Raw genomic sequence first — 19,859 nt, forward strand, 5'->3', positions numbered from 1 at the left:
TGTCTATGTGATATTTGTATAGTAATTGTAAATATGTTTAAATGTTTTGTATTTGTATATAGGTGTATATAAAGTGTTCTTCTCGCCTATGAAATAGATAAATCTTACTAAAAATAATGAACAAAGGGGTTAAATAAAATTACCCATACAAACAAAGAGACAGTGATTTTTGTTTGTTTTGTCTCATAAACTTAAGGCGAGACTAAATAAGTAGGAGGGCCAGCAATTCTGTTCTGTTCACCACTTTTTATTGCAAGCAGCCGCCACTGTAATTAGGGCTTCACTTTGTTGAGGAAGAGAAGTCTGGTATGGGTGCCTTACAGCCAATGTGGGAAATCCTTCTATTCAGGAACATCTTATTTCTCAAAAGAAACTAGAGCTTTCTTTGATCTTAATTCTTCACTTACCAAACAAATACTTGGTTTGTTAGGAATTCAAAATGGCGGCACTGACTCACAAGCTGCATGATGCAAATTTTCTGATGGATACTTCTAACCACACACCGCTCATCTTTAGAGTATTTCCAGATGCCAGACGGGATCTGTAGAATTCTTAAGCAAAGCTCCTAAATGCTGTTACATGACCCTGTGTTGCCCGGCGGTGACTCAGTAGCACCCTGGAAGTGAGAGTGGAGCTGCATATAAGCTCGAACCCTGTTCATTCCTTTCTTTCCACCTCGTTTGATGCGGATCTGGATCTCTGCTCTTAACTTCACTGGTCTTCGACTTAAATCAAACTGAGCACAGTGTGATCTCCCCACTGAAAACAACAGGATTTAAACCTTGCAGAGACCCCAGGAAGCCTATGACGTCCACAGACCTGCATGAATTATGCTTGTCATGCTTCCTCAGGCGTGTTTTTGAACCCCATTGAGCTGCATGGGTCTCGAGTTGGGAGATCTGCTGGCGGATCCACCACTACAGGGCATGTGCCGACCCACTCCAATGCCACGGTCCATGCTAGTTCCTTCAGTGCCAACACAGACTGAAAGTCACCGACACTAGTCGCGCCCCAGTCCAGATGCCAATCTCTGACCCTGAACCGCCATCAGCCTGCTCCATTCCTATGTCATGATATGAATTTGACAAGATTGAGGTCTAGTGCCTCTGCCTGACCTCTGTACCAGCAGACGATTCACGCTTCTTTTTTGGCGTTCATTTAGACGCAGTGCAATAAACACTCTTATATCCCTCAGAACACATGATAATGATGATGATGAGGAAGGGAATAGATTCCTCCCCCTTGATTACACTGACAGTTCATTGTATGTTGACCTTAAAATGCCAGTGTGCTAGACACATCTCCTGAAACAGAGCTAGACAGGCCACTTGGGCCACCAACCAAAGAAAGTGCTTCATTCGCATTGGTGGTTAGGAGAGCAGGTGAAGCACTAGAGTTGCAGGTGCCCTCTACCGAGATAAAAACAAATGTATTGACTAAGATTCTTCAGTCAGGGTCAGCTTCCTCTGAGCGCTTACAACTGTTTACTGATGCCCTTCAGGCTACATGGTCCAGGTCATGTTCATGCCCACCATTCGTTCAGCCTGTGGCTCGGCAATATAGGCTGGCTTTCGGCGACTCAAACTTGCTCACCAAGCATCCTACACTGGAGAGCTGGATTGTTCAAGCCTCAACGAGCAAGGCTAAGCCAAATTCCTTTGCAACCAATCCTCCACGTAGAGACTTGAGCAGAATTTATACCTTCAGAAAGAGAATGTTTCCTGCCCACTTTTGCCTTCAGACCCATTAACGAAGCTTGCCTTCTTGGGAGGTACACCCATTGACATGGCAACCCCCTCTCTTCAAGGGAGGAGCTCAGGGATGTTTTTCAATTTGAGCACATGGGCATTTTTATCTCACACTCACGTTAGCACTGCACTTTTCACTCTTTCACACACCAAGCTCACATAAGGTTTTCAGTACAATCCATATGCTCAAATTGAAAAACATCCCTAAGCTCCTCTCTCGTAGAGAGGGGGTTGTAGCCCGCGTTAGGACTAGGCTCCCCCTATGATGAAGCATGACACCTATGGTGTGTGAGGGGAGTCGTTCTTAAAAGGGATGCCTTCCCCTGTTTAGTTGGTGTGAGTTTTGTGTATCACATTCAAATATTTTCATACAAACTTTTGTGAGTTGATTCTTGGAGTGGGGAGCGCGCCCACGCTGGTCCTTAAACCTCCTCTTGGCCCTCTTTGTGTGTGTGGTAGAGAGTTACCCCAGAACCACACTGCACAGGAGCCTTGCAGAAGAATCTTCTGGATCCAGTATGGTGCCTGGGAATATTCTAAAGGTGAGGAATATGTGGTTAGCTAGGGTGTTCTCCTGAAAGAGGGTTACCAAAGGAGAATAACTTGCTGTTCACATCTCAGTTAGTTGTCACAGATATCTCAGGTTCGTGGTCGCAGGGCAGCTTTTAAATTCAGCTCTTTTTTTTTTTTTTACCTCTTCTCAGTCCTGAGAATATTTTGTAGTGTCATGACAGTAGCAGTGCCCATCCTCGCAAGCAGAGAATGCATGTTTACTGGCCCTGGACAGATGGCTAAATCAATCGCTATGAGATTCTATAGGCATCTTCTACAGATTACCTGTGAACTCCTTCACAGTCTGTTCTTCTTACTAAATGGTAGAAAATTATTTGTAGTTGTTTTTCAAAGGCCAACAGCTTGTTTAACTCATGTACAAGTACTCCCTACCCCTTCTGACTCTCAAAACCATCTTCCTCATAGTGATCACTTCAGCTCGGCGACCAAGCTCCAGCAACACTCGATGCAGCCGCACTACACTGCCTTTTTTCCAGAACGGTTGTTGGCGACCGGGGCAACCTTTTTGCATAAAGTCATTACACCTTTTCCCATTGTGCAATCTATCACCCTAACAACGTTCTTGGCCCTGTCTTTGCACTGTCTCACCCCTAGAAAGTGGAGGAGAAACACCATCAACTAGACTCCAAAAGAGTCATGAGCTTTTATATTGACTACACCAAAAACCTTCATCTGGATGATCAGCTTTTTATAGGGGTCACAAAACTGCACTGGCACATGGAGCGCCTGTTCTTGACATCTGCAATGAAGCGGCATGGGCGTCAGTGCACATATTAGTGGAGCAATACTGCCTTGACAGCCAACTCCTACTGGAAGGGCATTTCACCTGTTCGGTCCTGCAGAACTATTTTACTCTGAGCCCACTCCACAGACCCTCCACTTTTGATATCTGTTCTAAACGTGAGGTGTGATTGGGCATATCCATCAGAAGAACAAGTTATTGACTTTTGGTAATGCTCTTTCTAGTGGATAATCTAACCACAAACTTCACTGCCCTCCCACCATCATGTTCTGTGGAGTAGTCTATTTTCCCCATCTAAAAAGGTCTCCAATTTGAGATCTGTACACTAGTAACAACAATAAATGTGTGCCCTGTGTCTGAGGTATACAAAACAAGTGATGGGTAGAAAGCTTGAATTAATCTCAGCCTCTGGTAATTTGGGTGCCATGTTAATTAGTAAATGGCATATGTAAACTGCATCTATGTGGGACATCTGTCTCTGCCCTTTTTAAATGCAGCACTTTCTTTCCATATTCCATCCAGTACGAGCAAGAGTAGTTCTCTCTTGTTGTGGCTGTAATTGACAAACAAGTGATGCATCCTCTTGCTTCATGGGGTTTATTACTTCTGATGTATCCAATGAATATATACATTAATATTTTGAAATGGAATTCCCTACCTGTTCTTGTTGAGGTACATCCAGCATCATTACCACATCAGAAATATCAGATTTTAGATGGCCCCAAGCCTGTGTAATCCTGCTGAATACTTCAGGAGCCAGTCTGGTGCTTCCCTTTTAACCTGGTCCTGGTTTATTTTTACAGAGTGAGGAAGACTTTCTTCGAGGCCTGGGTGTGGATGGAGAGGATGGTTTGGATGAAGATAATGAAGTTGACGACGATGATGAGGAGGAACTGCCAGAGGATGACAAGAGTGAAGAAGAGGAAGAAAAGGAAAGGCCCAAAGCGAGCCGGAGAGAGAGGAGGAAAGATATTCTTTCCAAGCCAGCTGGCACCGTTAAGGTTGATCTGGACCAGAAGACCAAGAAGCTGTTGAACAGTCTTCATCAGGAAGGTTAGATTCTGCATTAAAGGGAAGTGGTGAGAATAGGGACAATTCTCTTCAAGGTCAGAGTGCTGGGATAATGGGGGCAGGCTTGGTGCATAGAATTTTAAGCAGTGATATTTATTTCCACTTTTTTCCCTTTGGTTTTTCTTTGTTCGCCCTAAGTTGGCAGGGTATGCTCGGACCAGAGTCCCTTGCTCACTTTGCCACTGGATTCAGCTTGGCAGTTCGGGCTGGACTGTTCCCATGAGGCACAGGGTCAGACTGATTTGCATATGGCCATGTCTGAACTGGGGTGGCGGAGTGGGCTAAAGAACGGTGATGGATTAAACCCAGATCAGTGGACTGGGGGTGAGTGTATTGTCAACGCTCCGTCCATAACCGCCGTTGGTTTTTCTTCCCTTTTTTCCCTTACCATATGCACCCCATCTCAATGCCCTTATAGCTATTGGGCCCCCTCTGTCTCTTGTTGTGTCTTTCTGGGATTATATGGTCTGTAGCAGCCACTTAGTGATAACATGTCATCCAGCTGGACCTGATTAAGGGACTGCAGATTGCTAGTGATAGTGTGGCTACAACTAATATTCGCTGGGTAACTACTCCTCCAACCACTAATGGGCTTGCAAGTGCTGATAATTTTAGTTTATGGGTTTCCCTTAAATATGTGTGCCAGTTATTTCTAATCGCTAATTTCATATTGCTTTGTTAGTGCTAGAGCTCTTCGGTCCTCACTCACCATTGTATCCAGCAGACCAAACATTTGATGTACTGGAAGTGGTCATCCTCCTTGTTGAATGCCATATCCCGATGCCTGTTGTAATTCTCCTGGAACCCACTTTTTTGGTTGTGCCTTTTTCAAACCCAGTGACATCAATTTCATTTTCTTTCTTTCAAGCAGTAGGTTCGCCCTCAAAAAGGTGCCTTAAAATCAGGAAATGCATTGTGTTCCTCACAATGGGGAAGAGAGGGGTTTTAATGTCATGGCCACAGCTACTGGTTGTAATTGTTTTTATTCATCACAGCAAATAGCCAAACATACTTGTGGTAGAAATGTGCTAATAGAAATATATATATTATTTTTATTCTTTTGAAATTGTATGCCTCACATTACTCCGTATGTAATTTATTTTGTTTGAAAGCATGAATTTTGAAATCTAGTTAATTTTTACCAAACCTAATTCTGGGACAAATGTATTTATGACTCTTAGCTCCAGGTGTAGAGCATTTTGGGGGAAATGCAATAAATGCTAGGCAGCATGGTGGTAATGATACTGTAATATTTAATAAAAGGTTGCATTTCTTCTATGGTAGTTTTAATATATTAACCCTTGATATTTACATTAACTCCAGCCCTAGATCGTCTTAAATTTGTTTTTCAACAAAATTCTTTCCATCTGTTTTTTCTATCAATTGTAGTCTATCAAGAGAGCTACCTCGCTACTTTTTCACCCCTTTCCTGAAAAATATTTAAGCAAATGTGTGTGCATCTTTCGGTCTCCTCTAGGGAGGTAATGTTTTTACCTTAAACTACGACATCCTCGAAGTGAACGTTAAACACAGGAGCTATTCAATCACGAAAATTGTTAGTCTATTACACTGAACGTCACTGCTTCTTTCTCATGTAGGCTTCTCTGGACCTCTCTTATGGCTGCAGAACTGCTTGAAAAGGACAGCGGGAGACCGCGAAGAAGATGGTGAGTACCTAGTGTGATACAGAAACAATGTAATGCAACATAATGCATCTTTATGTTCAGTGAGACTACCTTGCATCCCTCCTGGTCAATGAAAGGTTAGCCTGGGATTGTCTTCTAATCAATCAAATGTTATTATTTTCGATGCAGATCTCCTTCGCTCACCAGATAATCACCACTGTGATGTCAATTTTCAGCTTTTCATGCTTTGTAAATACCAACACCAAGTAGATGTAACTGGTTTTGGTGATGGTGAACCTTGACTACTGCAAAGTTGTACACCTAGCGGTCTCGAAGTTCTAAGCAGATTGAGGAGAGTTCAGAATCTGGCAGATATGTCATGTACTGTATTGTATTGCAACACTTATATAGCACTTACCCATATGTGGTTCTCTGAAGTGCTTGCCTACATGGGTAGTTTACTGCACCGTGTAGGGTGTATAGTTGAAAGTCTGTTGTCGGATTTGTTCCTATGTGAGAAGTGTTTCCGTGTTGTGACTATGGTGCGGTTACCGTGTTGGGGACGAATCGCTTAGCAGGGTGATGGATGATGAAGTGTGGGAGAGGAGCGTGCATTTATGGCTTTCAGATAGCTTACACGTCAGCTGCTCCCTTAATTGTATTTCTTAGGATCATAGTCCGGTTATCCGGTTACTACACTGGGTTTTCCATTCTGAGATATTTTATGTCCCTGCTGTAGTGAATGGCCTCAGCTGCCACCATGTCCTCTGCTCCAAAAAGGTTTAGTTTGCTGTTGCATTGGCTGCAAAGGTTGATGCTGCCTGTAAGATAGGCATCTGGAGCAGCTCCCAAATGTTGTATACTACTGGTTCAGCTATCTGGCTGGGAACAATCTCTTGAATAGTGATTGTCCTTATATCGCTGGTGCCAATAGTATGGCCGATGCAGTTGATGTCTAGGCTTGCCTGAGGCACATATTTTGCTATGTCTTGTCAGTCCTAAATCGTTAGAGAAAGTGAGTACCCGAGGTCAGCTGGTAAGAGTTCTGGCCATGTCCCATAAGGCATGGATATACCTGCGGAGAAGGCACACCACAATCAAAGAGCATAAAGCCAGGCTAACTCTGGAAAACACTTTATTGCCAAAGGTATCAATATGTTTTAAAAACATTCAGATTGATTTCACTTGAATGCCTTCTCTAGAAGGCTTTGAGGTGTTGGGTATCTCTAAAAACAAGTCAGGGTCACCTTGGACTGGGTTGGTTCCAACTAGCAACAGGTCGGCTGACTTGAGGAGCTGAGCGTGGCTTTTAGGCCAAGCGGCCATGAGAATGTGTTGTAAAGGCCTTGTTGAATGGTAACAGCGGCTCATATGATGTTGGACCTGGATGAAGAATTTCAGTTAATAAATAGGCTTTGGTCTCAAAATTAGGCTATTGCAAGTCTAGAAATTCTGTTGCTCGTCCCACTATTACAGCAAATAGGCTCCTTCTTCCATTGGACCAGGCAGCAAGCCCAGCTCTGTCTCTGGTGAGGTATGTGCTGTCCTACTGAAATATTGCAAGTCAAAGTATAGCCCTTCAAAATTGTAATGAGAAGGATAAGATTGTCCACTTCCTCATCAGTGTTGTGACAGATATCAGGTATGTCCTGGACCGCATCTCAGTCAGGATTGAACATTAATTCTATCATCGCAAAGGAAGGCAGACACTGATGGTCTGGCTGTATAGCCACTGGTTGTGGCATAGTTATTTTGTCACATGACAAAGGCCTTTCACAGGCTGACATCGGTTCAGTGTCAAAAACTGGCATTTCAATTTAAGCATTAGCTCCATAAAGGCTGCTTTCTGTTGTTGGGTTGTGAGTATTCAAAATACCAAGGAGCTCAGAGGGAATACGGAAAGGGTCGCCCTCCACTCACAATCTACAATCCTAATCAAGACCCAGTCCAATGGCGTGCACATATATCAGTGACTCCCAGGGGGGTTCAAGTGTCCTACTCCCCACTACACTCTTATACACATTATAAGGAGGTAATGCACTGTACTCCGCCCGCGTTAAAAAATCTGTTCTCCCAGGCAACACCACAGAACACCCACTCACAGTGAGCCAACCCGAAATTGGTCACACAAGTCCACATCAAACATTGGACCCTTCTCTTAATGGAGGAAAAAATGTGCGAGAAGCAAATGACCCCTCACGGAAGCACCACCAACGGGGTAACTGATATCCAATTTCCAGACAGGCCCCTGTCTCATCATCGGTGGTCACTTGCTTCTCAAAGAAAAGTGAGAGGAAAGAAAAGACGTGTCCAAAACAAACAACACATAAAGTGACAAATAGTGAAGTGCAGAAAATTCTGCTAGTGACAAACAAACACAAGTATAACTGAGTGCTTAAAAACACACATAGCACACCAGTCCCTTAACCAATTTTATTCATAGGGCGGTGATTGTGTGCTGTAGAATATTAAAAAAGGCAGGTAGCTAATCATGCATACCTGTACCTACTGCCAGTGCCGACATGTTTCACTGCTCTGTTATGTTAAGCAGGTTCATCAGGGCTGCACTCAAAGGCTGCCACTTCACTTTTTTGGACACTAGTTCTGTAACGTGCAGGAGACAGCCAAGCTACTCATACCCGCCGCTCCTGTATCAACAAGGTCACCGGATACTTCTAACGTAAGTATGTCACTCGATCCTTTGAAAAACTTTTTATCATAACGCGCCAGGAAGACGCCTTTCCTCAGCACTCAGTTATACTTGTGTTTGTTTGTCACTAGCATAATTTTCTGCACTTCACTATTTGTCACTTTATGTGTTGTTTGTTTTGGACACGTCTTTTCTTTCCTCTCACTTTTCTTTGAGAAGCAAGTGGCCACCGATGATGAGACAGGGGCCTGTCTGGAAATTGCATATCAGTTACCCCGTTGGTGGTGCTTCCGTGAGGGGTCATTTGCTTCTCGCACATTTTTTCCTCCATTAAGAGAAGGGTCCAATGTTTGATGTGGACTTGTGTGACCAATTTCGGGTTGGCTCACTGTGAGTGGGTGTTCTGTGGTGTTGCCTGGGAGAACAGGTTTTTTAACGCGGGCGGAGTACAGTGCATTACCTCCTTATAATGTGTATAAGAGTGTAGTGGGGAGTAGGACACTTGAACCCCCCTGGGAGTCACTGATATATGTGCACGCCATTGGACTGGGTCTTGATTAGGATTGTAGGTTGGGTTGCGAGTAGCCTGGGAAATTCTGGTGCAGAGTGTCTAAATATAGGACGGGCGAAAAGACGTCAGAACTTTCAAGTCATGCCCTTGCAAATTCTTACCTTACAATAGGCTCCAAGTAGCGGATAATTTTCAAAGGACTCCAAGGTTTTATATAACACCTTCTAATTGTAAGTGGCATCAGAATTTCATCACGGCATTAGCGTCCCTGCATGATAACTGGGATAACCCTGGTTATCCCCTTTATCATCGTTATATTGATAGGAGTATATCTTCTTGCTAATCCTGCACATGACATTTGGGATTTGAAAACCTTACGTGTATGAACCTCTACACACTGGGTCTCTTTGGGCCTCTTTTGAAGCTTTGAATATATGCCCTGACGAAGTTACGTACTGTAACGAAACGCGTTGGCTGTTTTATCTGGTATAATTACCTAAATAAAGAAGAGAACTTTTGTGAACAATAACATTTTCTCCTTGATCCTTTTGAGTGCTCCTCCTACCTTTCGTTCACGTCTGTGGGAGTAAATTTGTACTGATTTCCATAGGCCTGGAAGCCCATTAATATGGACCAGATTGAAGTTGTTAGGTCCTATAAATAGTAAATAAAATAAGTACTCTCTAGGCTGCCACCAGGATTACCCCCCAGCTATCCTCCCTGTCCCCCTCAGGTTCCAGAAGACGTCCTGCTGCAGAAAAAAGCAGTAGAGCTGGTGTCAGAGTAAGAACTGGGACAGGAGGTGCTACTGTTTGTACTAATTAGTTTCCAAAAAGGGCGGTGGTCTACGACTGATGCTCGATCTCGGGGTCCTGAATTGGTTCTTCCGTCAGGACCGGTTAAAGATGCAGTCCCTGGCTCAGGTTTTATTGACGCTTGAGCTGGAAAATTGGATGGTGTCTTTAGACTTGCAGGATATTTAATGTTCGAGGCATGTGGGCTGCTCAATTCATATCTGTGCATAGATCGCCGCCTGTTGTTGGGTCCGGATGATTGCACATTGTTGTCCTGGAAGAGTCTTCGAAGTATCACGAGATAGGTGGCTCCTCCCCTGGACTACAGTGCGCATGGGCATCGCCTCCATCCCCAGATTGTTTTTTTCCGCCATTGGGTTTGGATGTGTTTCGGTTCCCTCTGTCGGAATCGATAGTTGTTTAACTTTCTGACTTGAGACCAAAAGGTCTTTAGGCTTGGCGTCGGTATCGTTTTCGTTCGGGTTTTGTCTTTTTCTTAGCTCCGAACTCTTGCTGCCCCTCCGCGTGCTGTCGGCGCGGACGGGCCTACTCGACGCTCCAGACTAATGAACATGGAACGAACTCCGTTCAAGAGGTGCCCGGTGTGCACCTCCAAGTATTCACACCTCGACGTGCACCCTGTGTGCAACAAATGTTTGTCACCGGACCATGATGAGGCCAGGTGTATGGCCTGCTCAAAGTTCCGGTGTAAGAAGACTCTCAAGATTCGTCGGGCCGCTCGACTCCAGGCCCAGTTGTCGGCACCCCCGGCGCCCCCGCCGGACAACATCTTCGAAGAATTTGTTGAAGACGACGATGTTCAAGTTTCGGACTCTAGCCCTGCGTCGGAGGGGGATGCCTACGACGTGGGAGACGAAGAGTTTGATGAAGCCGGCGACGAGGTAGGGGACGACGATGGGGCCATTGCCACCGTGGGGGATAGCTCAGAGGAAGAGTATCCTCAAACTGACTCAGGGGTCAACCCCCAACATACGGCCCAGGTCGAGGGATCGCCTTCGGGCCTTACCCAAGACCTCGTTACTAGTCCAGCAGCCCCGCCTCCTGGCCCGGCCACGGACATTTCTGATGCGCCACTCCCGTTGAAGAAAACTAAAGTGAAGCCATCGGGATCCACGCCAACGGTTTCGAAACCGAAAGTGAAAGCTGCACTGGTGGGACAGAAGGCTCTAGAGGCGTCAACGTCTAAAAAAATTCAAAATGGCCAACTTGAAGAGCCGCGCCAAGATGGCCGACCCGAGGGCCTCGGGGTCGACGCCGAAGGCAAAGTCGACCGACGCGGCCGCGTCGGCGCCGAAGATGGTCGAGGTCGATGACCCGAAGAAAGCTTCGAAGAAGCGTCAAGGCGATTCCAAAGCTCTGGCTGCGCCGGCTCCGGCCGTCGGGGCCAAGGATGGCACTGTGTCGGCTCCGAAAACGGTGCCTCTCGCCGACCCAACTCCCGACTCGGGGAAATCGCTCGAGCCGGTCAAGCCCTCTCCAGCCTTAATGAAGAAGGTCGCGGAGTCCCTGCAACGGATTCGGAAGGACGCTGTGGTTCCCGAACCAGAGGATGTGGTGCCGAAGCCCGCACCGAAGCCGGCAAAGGCGCAAACACCTATCCGCTTCACCCTGCCGCCAAAGTCGACGCCGAAGGCTTTCGCTCCGAGGCATGGGGCAGACGCGCCCTCGAAGGGGGTGTCGACGCCCAAAGCGTCATTGGTGGTGTCGAAGCCTCGGCTCCAGCCACTCGCTGAGGAAGAGCGTCGAGAGGTCATCATCGACGCCAATACTGGGAAACTGTCTCTCCTCAAAAGGAAAATCACCACGGAGCCGGTGTTGGAACATTTTCGGATTCCTCTCAAAAACAAGAAGGACTCTGCGGGTACTTCGGCCCCTATAGAGCCTCCGTCTCCCAAAGACTTAGAACGTTCACCAACGCGTTCCAACGCGGGGGATGGTGACGATGAGGAGGGGGTCGAGTACAACTATCCGGCGTACTCGGATCCGGAGGAGGAACATGAACCTTGGTCGGCCGGAGGCGACCCAGAGGACCCGCTTCCGGGTCAGGAACCGCAGCTCTTTGCGGCAAAAACCTCACCGACGGAGGACTCTGCAGCCTTCAACGCTTTGATTGATAGGGCTGCAGCTAATCATGATGTCGACCTACATTCAGATCCTGTGGATGTGGATTTTTTGTTTGACACTTTCTCAGTGGCCGAAAAGTCAGTCAAGACATTGCCGATGCTCAAGGGAGTGCTAAAGCACGCGCCGGAGGTCTTCAAGGAGCCCACTCGGGCACGTGTCATCAATCCTCGCATTGACAAAAAAATATAAGGCAGCGCCCTCGGATCCAACATACATCAAGGGACACTTGCCACTGGACTCTTTGGTTGTATCCAACGCACGCAAGAGGGCGAATTCACAGACCACTGGTGACGCTCCTCCCCCAGACAAAGAGTCGAAAATATTTGAGGCCTCAGGGAAACGGATTGCTGCGCAGGCAGCTAATATTTGGCGCATTTCAAACACGCAGGCCCTACTTGCACGCTACGATAGGGCTCATTACGACACCCTAGAAACACTGCTGCAGCACTTACCTGACCAGTACAAGGAGGCAGGGGAGATGTTAATTCAGGAGGGAAAGCTGATGACTAACGCTTCCATCAAATGTGCGCTGGATGTGGCTGATACAGCCTCCAGGGCGATCAACACTAGTGTGTTGCTAAGAAGACATGCATGGCTTAGGATATCAGGCTTTAAACCAGATATACAGACAACCATCCTGAATCAAACAGTTAATCCTGACCACCTGTTTGGCCCCGAGGTGGATGCGACACTTGAAAAAATGAAGAAAGACACGGACACTGCTAAGTCTATGGGGGCCCTCCACTCTCAGCAGTTTCGGGGTGGTTCCTTTCGCCGCTCCAATACCAGAGGCACCTCAAGGGGTCAGGCATCGCAATCCACACAGTACTATAAGAGCAATACCCAAACCTCATACACCAACAAGGGTAGAGGTGGCTACAGAGGCAACAACGTCAAGGGCAGGGGACGTGGAAACAGCTCCAGGTCCACCACCGCCAACAAGCAGTGACGTCTTGTCACTGCCCCCCGACCATACAACACCGGTCGGGGGGAGACTCCAGCACCACGGACAGGTGGGTCAAATCTCTTATCCAGTACGGTTACTGTCTGGAACTTACTTCCACTCCGCCAAACATACCTCCAAGAAACCGTCCTATGTCCGGCGAGCACTTGCACTTGTTGCAGCAGGAAGTTCAAGTCATGCTGCAAAAAGGGGCAATAGAGCTCGTCCCACTGCAAGAAAGGGGAACAGGGGTTTACTCCCTGTATTTTCTGATCCCCAAAAAGGACGGATCCCTCAGGCCCATCCTGGACCTCAGGCCCCTCAACTGGTATATTCTCTCGGAGCACTTCCATATGCTCACGTTACAGCAGGTACTCCCTCTGCTTCAACAGGGGGACTTCCTGGCTACGTTGGATCTAAAGGATGCATACTTTCATATCCCCCTGCATCCTTCCCACAGGAAGTATCTCAGATTCACGATTCAAAACCAGCACTACCAGTTCAGGGTTCTGCCGTTCGGGGTCACCACAGCGCCAAGAGTCTTTACAAAATGCCTGGCAACTGTGGCGGCGCATCTACGACGCCAGAACGTCCACGTCTATCCTTATCTAGACAACTGGCTCATTCAGGCAAAAACAGAACAGCAGTGCGCCGACCACGTGTCCCGCACCATTCATCTCCTGCACGATCTGGGATTCTCTCTGAACTACCCGAAATCCCATCTCCAACCCGCCCATATACGGCAGTATCTGGGCGCGACAATAGACACTCTGGCAGCCACTGCGCAGCCAAATTCAGTGAGAATCGCCAGTATCCAAACACTGATCCAACGATTCAGACCTCAACACTCGCTTCCAGCGAAGGTGTTCATGCAGTTGATAGGCATGATGGCCTCCTGCATCTCCATAGTCCCGCACGCGAGACTACATATGCGTCCGCTTCAGGAGTGCCTAGCACGTCAGTGGACTCAGGCTCATGGGCAACTGACAGACCTAGTGTTGGTGAGCAGTCGGGCATACAACTCTCTGCATTGGTGGAATCCACAAAACCTTTGCAAGGGCCGACCGTTCCAGGAGCCTGTGCCACAGATCATCCTGACGACGGACGCTTCTCTCCAGGGATGGGGAGCGCACGTACTCCATTACACAGTGCAGGGACTATGGACACTACAGCAAAGGAAGATGTACATCAACGTTTTGGAATTGATGGCAATCTTCATGGCCTTGAAGGCATTCAAAGTACATCTGTGCAACAAGGTCGTGTTGATCCGGACGGACAACATGACGTCCATGTACTACATTCAAAAACAGGGGGGCACACACTCTCCGCAGCTGTCTCATCTGGCTCAGTGCATGTGGAAGTGGGCCATTCAGAGGAACATCTTCCTCATGGCAGAGCACCTCCCGGGCAAAGACAATCAGATGGCGGACCTGCTCAGCAGGCACAGCCATCAAATGCACGAGTGGGAGATACATCCATCAGTACTCCAACCGTACTTCCAAAAGTGGGGTCATCCAGATATAGACCTGTTCGCCACAAAGGAGAACGCAAAATGCCAAAGCTTCGCCGCCAGGTTCCCACACCCGCAGTCACAGGGCAATGCGATGTGGATGAACTGGTCAGGCAGATTTGCGTACGCTTTTCCCCCAGCACCTCTGATACCGCTGGTGGCACGCAAACTCAGGCAGCACTCGATGACTCTCATCCTGGTTGCTCCAACGTGGGCTCGCCAACCATGGTACACCACGTTTCTGGAACTCTCCGTGGTACCGCATCAAAGGCTTCATCTCACTCCCAGCCTTCTGACGCAGAGCCATGGCGACATTCAGCACCCAGATCCGCAACAGCTCAACCTGGCGATCTGGCTCCTGAAGTCCTAGAGTTTGGCTACCTCAATCTTCCCCCCGATTGCATGGACATCATTCGGGAGGCTAGGAAGCCCACTACTAGAGCTTGTTATGCGGCTAAATGGAAGCGGTTTGTCGTTTACTGTGTAAACCACGATATTGACCCGCTAGATGCTTCCATTCAGAACATCATTTGTTACCTGTTCCACCTGTACCAATGTAATTTGGCGTATTCTTCCATACGCATTCACTTGTCTGCAATGGCAGCATACCTCCAGAATAGGCAACACCTATCACTTTTTAAGGTCCCTGCTATTAAGGCTTTTCTGGAAGGACTCAAAAGGGTCATTCCACCACGGACACCACCAGCTCCGGAATGGAACCTCAATGTGGTTCTTACTAGGCTGATGGGTCCTCCCTTTGAGCCACTGCACTCTTGTGAGCTTCAGTTTCTGACTTGGAAGGTCGCTTTCTTAGTAGCAATTACATCGCTTCGGAGGGTTAGCGAATTGCAGGCGCTCACCACCCAAGAACCTTTCTTCCAAGTACATGCTAACAGGGTGGTGCTCCGCACTAACCCCAAATTCTTACCCAAGGTTGTATCTCAATTCCATATGAACCAAACAATTGAGTTGCCAGTGTTTTTTCAAAACCCAGAGTCGCTGGCGGAGCGGATGCTCCACACCCTTGACGTTAAAAGAGCCTTAATGTACTACATTGACAGGACCAAAGATTTTCGTAAGACCAAGCAACTTTTCGTTGCATTTGCCTCACACCACAAGGGAAACGCTATCTCCAAAGCTGGGATCGCTAGGTGGATTGTAAAATGCATTCAGATCTGTTACGCTAAGGCTAAGCGCACACTCACAATTCCACCACGAGCCCACTCCACCAGAAAGTTGGGGGCCTCTATGGCTTTCTTAGGTAATATTCCCTTAGAAGATATTTGTAGAGCAGCCACATGGTCTACCACACATACTTTCACTAAACATTACTGTGTAGACGTGCACTCAAAACAGCAGGCAGCTGTTGGTCAGGCTGTTCTCAAGACACTTTTTCAGACTGCTGCAGCTGGCACGGGCGGCCGCCGCTAATGGAGGGACTGCTATGTATTCTATGCACAGATATGAATTCAGCAGCCCACATGCCTCGAACTGCAAATGCTACTTACCAGTATGCATCTGTTCTTGGCATGTAGGGCTGCTGACATTCATATCGCCCGCCCTCCTCCCCGGCGCCTGTAGCAGCTGCAGTCTTCATACATATATATATATATATATATATATATATATATATATCTGCTCGTAGCATAGGCATCACTCACATACTTCACTCCATCTCTGCCAATGGCTAAAAATAATCTGGGGATGGAGGCGATGCCCATGCGCACTGTAGTCCAGGGGAGGAGCCACCTATCTCGTGATACTTCGAAGACTCTTCCAGGACAACAATGTGCAATCATCCGGACCCAACACTAGGCGGCGATCTATGCACAGATATGAATGTCAGCAGCCCTACATGCCAAGAACAGATGCATACTGGTAAGTAGCATTTGCATTCACATTACGATCCTGCTGTCCCGATGGAAGTACTTGCAGTTTGTTATGTATACTACCCATTACCGTTTCACAGTACTTGCTTTTAGATTGACACCAGCACATCCAGTCTTCACGAAGGTGATGGTCCACCTCAGAAGGTTGGGGATCATATTGCTGTATTTGGACGATTAGCTGATCACAACCAAATCTCATGATCTGGTGTTTCATCCTTTTCTGTCAACAGCTTCCATGTTGTTCGACTTGGGCTTTTCAATCTGTTGTCCAGTTTCCTACCAGGAACCCTCTCAGTGCCTCCTGTTAATCGGGTGGTACTGGATACCATCTCACTCGGAGCTTTCCACTCCTCCGCAGGAGAGTGGGATATTCCAGCAATTTTTTTTTAACAACTCTTTTTACTGAATATATATTATATGCAGCATATATAGTACAGCATTTACAGTGATGGATGGTAAAGACATCAGAGCATATAGTTTCAATTTCTCAAACCTTGACTTTCCATTGATCCACCTTTGGTAGGAGGGCACCCCCACGCAATATTTTTCTTAGCCACCATTGCTGTCACCATTAGCCAGAGTTTCTGGTATTTCGGCCATGTCTGTTCCCCCGTGACACATAAAAGGTGCCATCTGGCACCCACAGGAATTCTCTTGTCCTAGGACCTCTGATATCAACCGTATTATCGTGCCCCAATAGTGGTGTATGATTGGGCACTCCCAAATGATATGAAAAAAAGTACCTTTTAGGCCACATCCCCTTATGCAAAATCTGTGTGTATGTGTCCTAGTTTGTGAATGAGCGTGCTTGTAGAATAGGACCTATGGAGGATTCTTAGCTGTACCAACCTGAATCTCGTTCTGACTGCCACCTCTCTCGGACTTTGTATAGCCTCTACCCAATCATCGTCCTCTAATAATCCAATATCAGATTCCCAGGCTTCTCACAGCACCCCCACGGGATCAGGTGAGTTATTAACAATCTTCTTACCGCCTTTCGTGGTATTGTCTTGTAGGAGCCGGTCTTCCAAAGGACTATACTCTTGAATACGTTCTCCCTCTCGAATGTGTTTACGGAGTGCATGCTCCAGTTGCATACATCTGTACCTTTCAGTTTCCGCTAATTGAAACTCCTGTTGCAAATCTTCAAACAGGATGAATGCCAGGCCGCTCCACACATCCCCTAGATGGGCTATATATCCAACACCTTCCATTTACTGAAACCCTGTAATTTGCCGACCTCCTCTAACATATCACTATCCCAGAGTGGGGTACGACTGTCAGTTTATTACCCCAACCGAGGAATATATTGGCCCCATTCTTTGCCTCTAACACCTAACACCGTCCTTGTGTGCGGGGGCACAAGCTTCCCAGCCCGCCTACGATACAGTGCGGTTGGGCAGTCTCTAGTGCCCATCACTAGGTGGTCAACTCGGTAGGCCTGGTCATTTCTATCCCCAAAGATCCAATCAGCTGTGAATCCCAGTAGTACTTCCTAACGTCTGGTAGAGCCAGGCTGCCCTCATATACACCTCGCTGGAGTTTGACCAATGCTATTCTCGCGGCGCCCCATCCCACAGTAGCTTTCGCAAGTCAGTGTCTACCTCGCTGAAGAATGCTCATAATTTTGAACAGGACCAATCTCCCCATTAGGGAGATCGTCAGCGTCCTCCAGTGCGCCACGTCCCTTCTCAGGCGTTTGAGCTGGGGCAACAAATTCCTATCCATAAATTCTGTTTCCGTTTTAGCTATGGTGATGACCAGGTATTTAACACTATCTTTCACCTGAATTTGTTTCCCCTCAGGGAGAGTAGGATGTGGGCCGTTCGAGAGCATAAACATAAGGCACTTTTCCCAATTTTTTTTGGTAGCCGGAGTACCCCCCCAAACAGGTGGAAAATTTGTAGGAGTTTGCTAATTGTAAAACGAGGTCTAGTCGCATGTCAAAGAACGTTGTCAGCATAGAGATTTTCTTTTCCCACACCTATGATTCCAGAGGCTACCGGGTCTCCCCGCACCCACACCGCCAGCAGATCCAGAGCCAACGTGAACAAGGGGGACAGCGGACACCCCTGTCTCGTCCCCCTGTGCAAGGTGAAGTAGCGGGAAATGGAACCATTCACCAGCACCTGACCCAAAGGGTCTGTATAGACCTGCTATTTTTTCGATGTTCAGATGGGAGCTCAAGACCCAGTCCTGAAGGTCTTGCTCTTGCTAGATTTGTTTGCTTTCTGCGTCGTCCAGGTCGCACATGCATGTTGGTACACAAAAGCTCTGCAGTGGTGCCCCGCAGACAGTCATGCCAACATCAAGTGGATCTGGCATATTCCCTTGTTATCTCCAGGGATGCTACAGCATAGTTGAGCTGGTGGGAAAGACATAGATCCTGTTGCAAGGACGATCTTCCTGCTCTCCTCCAGTTGTGACCACTGTTGTAAAGGACGCTTCCACCTAAGGATGTGGAGTGCATTTGGTGGAAATGGAGATCAGAGACCTTTGGTCTGCAGAACAACAGAATTGTAGCAGTCTTCAGAATCTTAGGGCAATCTGGTTGGTGATCAAGGCTTTCCTCCCGGCAGTTTGCAGATAGTCGGTCCAGATCTTGACAGTGTGTGACATCCATATGGTACATCACCAAGCAGGGAGGAGTAGGGTTTCAAACTCTGTTGAGAATCTCCGAGACGCGGGCCTGGATATACCAGCATGGTCTGTGGATGTTGCCCATCAATCTGGTAGGTTGGCTGAACACGAGGACTGACCATCTCACCTGGGATCATCTTGCTGACCATGAGTGGCATCACAAGACCTCTTTACCTATTGGGGCACATGTCATTTGGACCTCTTTGCCACTCAGGACAACAACCACTGTTGGCAGTGTTGAGCCCTCCAACATCTATCACAAGAAGCTTCGGGAAATGCATTCCAGTTGATGTTGAAGTTCCCCATCCACTATGGTTTTCTCCCATACCTTTTGAGTCCTCTGGTTCTGAGGAAGATTCGCCACGACTTGGCCCAAGTCATTCCTATTGCCCTGGACTATCCACAAAGCAGAGGGTATACAGACCTTCAGAACCTGTTGATTGTGGCCCTTAGTTTTCGACTCCGAGTGGACCTGTTGTCCCAATCGGGGGTGGCCAGTTCTGCTCCCCAATCTTCACAGTCTATTCCTTATTGCGTTCAGATTGAGTTGGGAAATCTGAGTGCCTTTTTAGCTGACACTGGAAGTAGTGGACATGTTCCTTTCGGCATGTCGCCCTTCTTTAAAATTTCTTCAGTAAGCGAAATGGAACAAGTTTGTTTCCTGGTGTACTGAGAGGAGTATTGATTCTTTAAAATCATCTCTTTCCAACTTAATGCAGTTTGCTGTGTTTTTGGCAAAATAAGGCTGGGCTATGGCTACATTTAATAAATAATCGCACTGTCTGCTTTTCTCAATTTACCAGATCAAACCTCCCTGTTTAAATCTCCGTTGGTGATGAGATTTCTGAAAGGTTTGGCAAACATGTATTGCCATCCCCTTTTATTTTGCCATATTGGTACCTAAATTTGGTTCTGACATTTCTTGTGGGGACTCTGCTTGAGCCCAGGCACAGTTGCCAGCTGAGGCTTTTGATGTTAAAAACAGTTTTCCTAGTTGCCATTGTCTCAGCTCGCCAAG

At 47.2% G+C, this 19,859-nt stretch overlaps 1 protein-coding gene across 3 annotated transcripts in view; it reads left to right on the forward strand.

Moving 5' to 3' along the window:
• TIMELESS (timeless circadian regulator) overlaps positions 1-19,859 on the forward strand; it is a 466,894-nt gene that overhangs the window by 368,753 nt on the left and 78,282 nt on the right. For all 3 annotated transcript variants that reach the window (XM_086959580.1, XM_086959589.1, XM_086959597.1), the window contains exons 23-24: positions 3,867-4,116; positions 5,733-5,801. In XM_086959580.1, the coding sequence (XP_086815706.1) occupies positions 3,867-4,116; positions 5,733-5,801 (319 nt within the window). The remainder of the gene's footprint in view (positions 1-3,866; positions 4,117-5,732; positions 5,802-19,859) is intronic.

This window comes from Lissotriton vulgaris, chromosome 1_1 (assembly GCF_964263255.1).
Source record: "Lissotriton vulgaris chromosome 1_1, aLisVul1.2, whole genome shotgun sequence".
NCBI lineage: Eukaryota > Metazoa > Chordata > Amphibia > Caudata > Salamandridae > Lissotriton > Lissotriton vulgaris.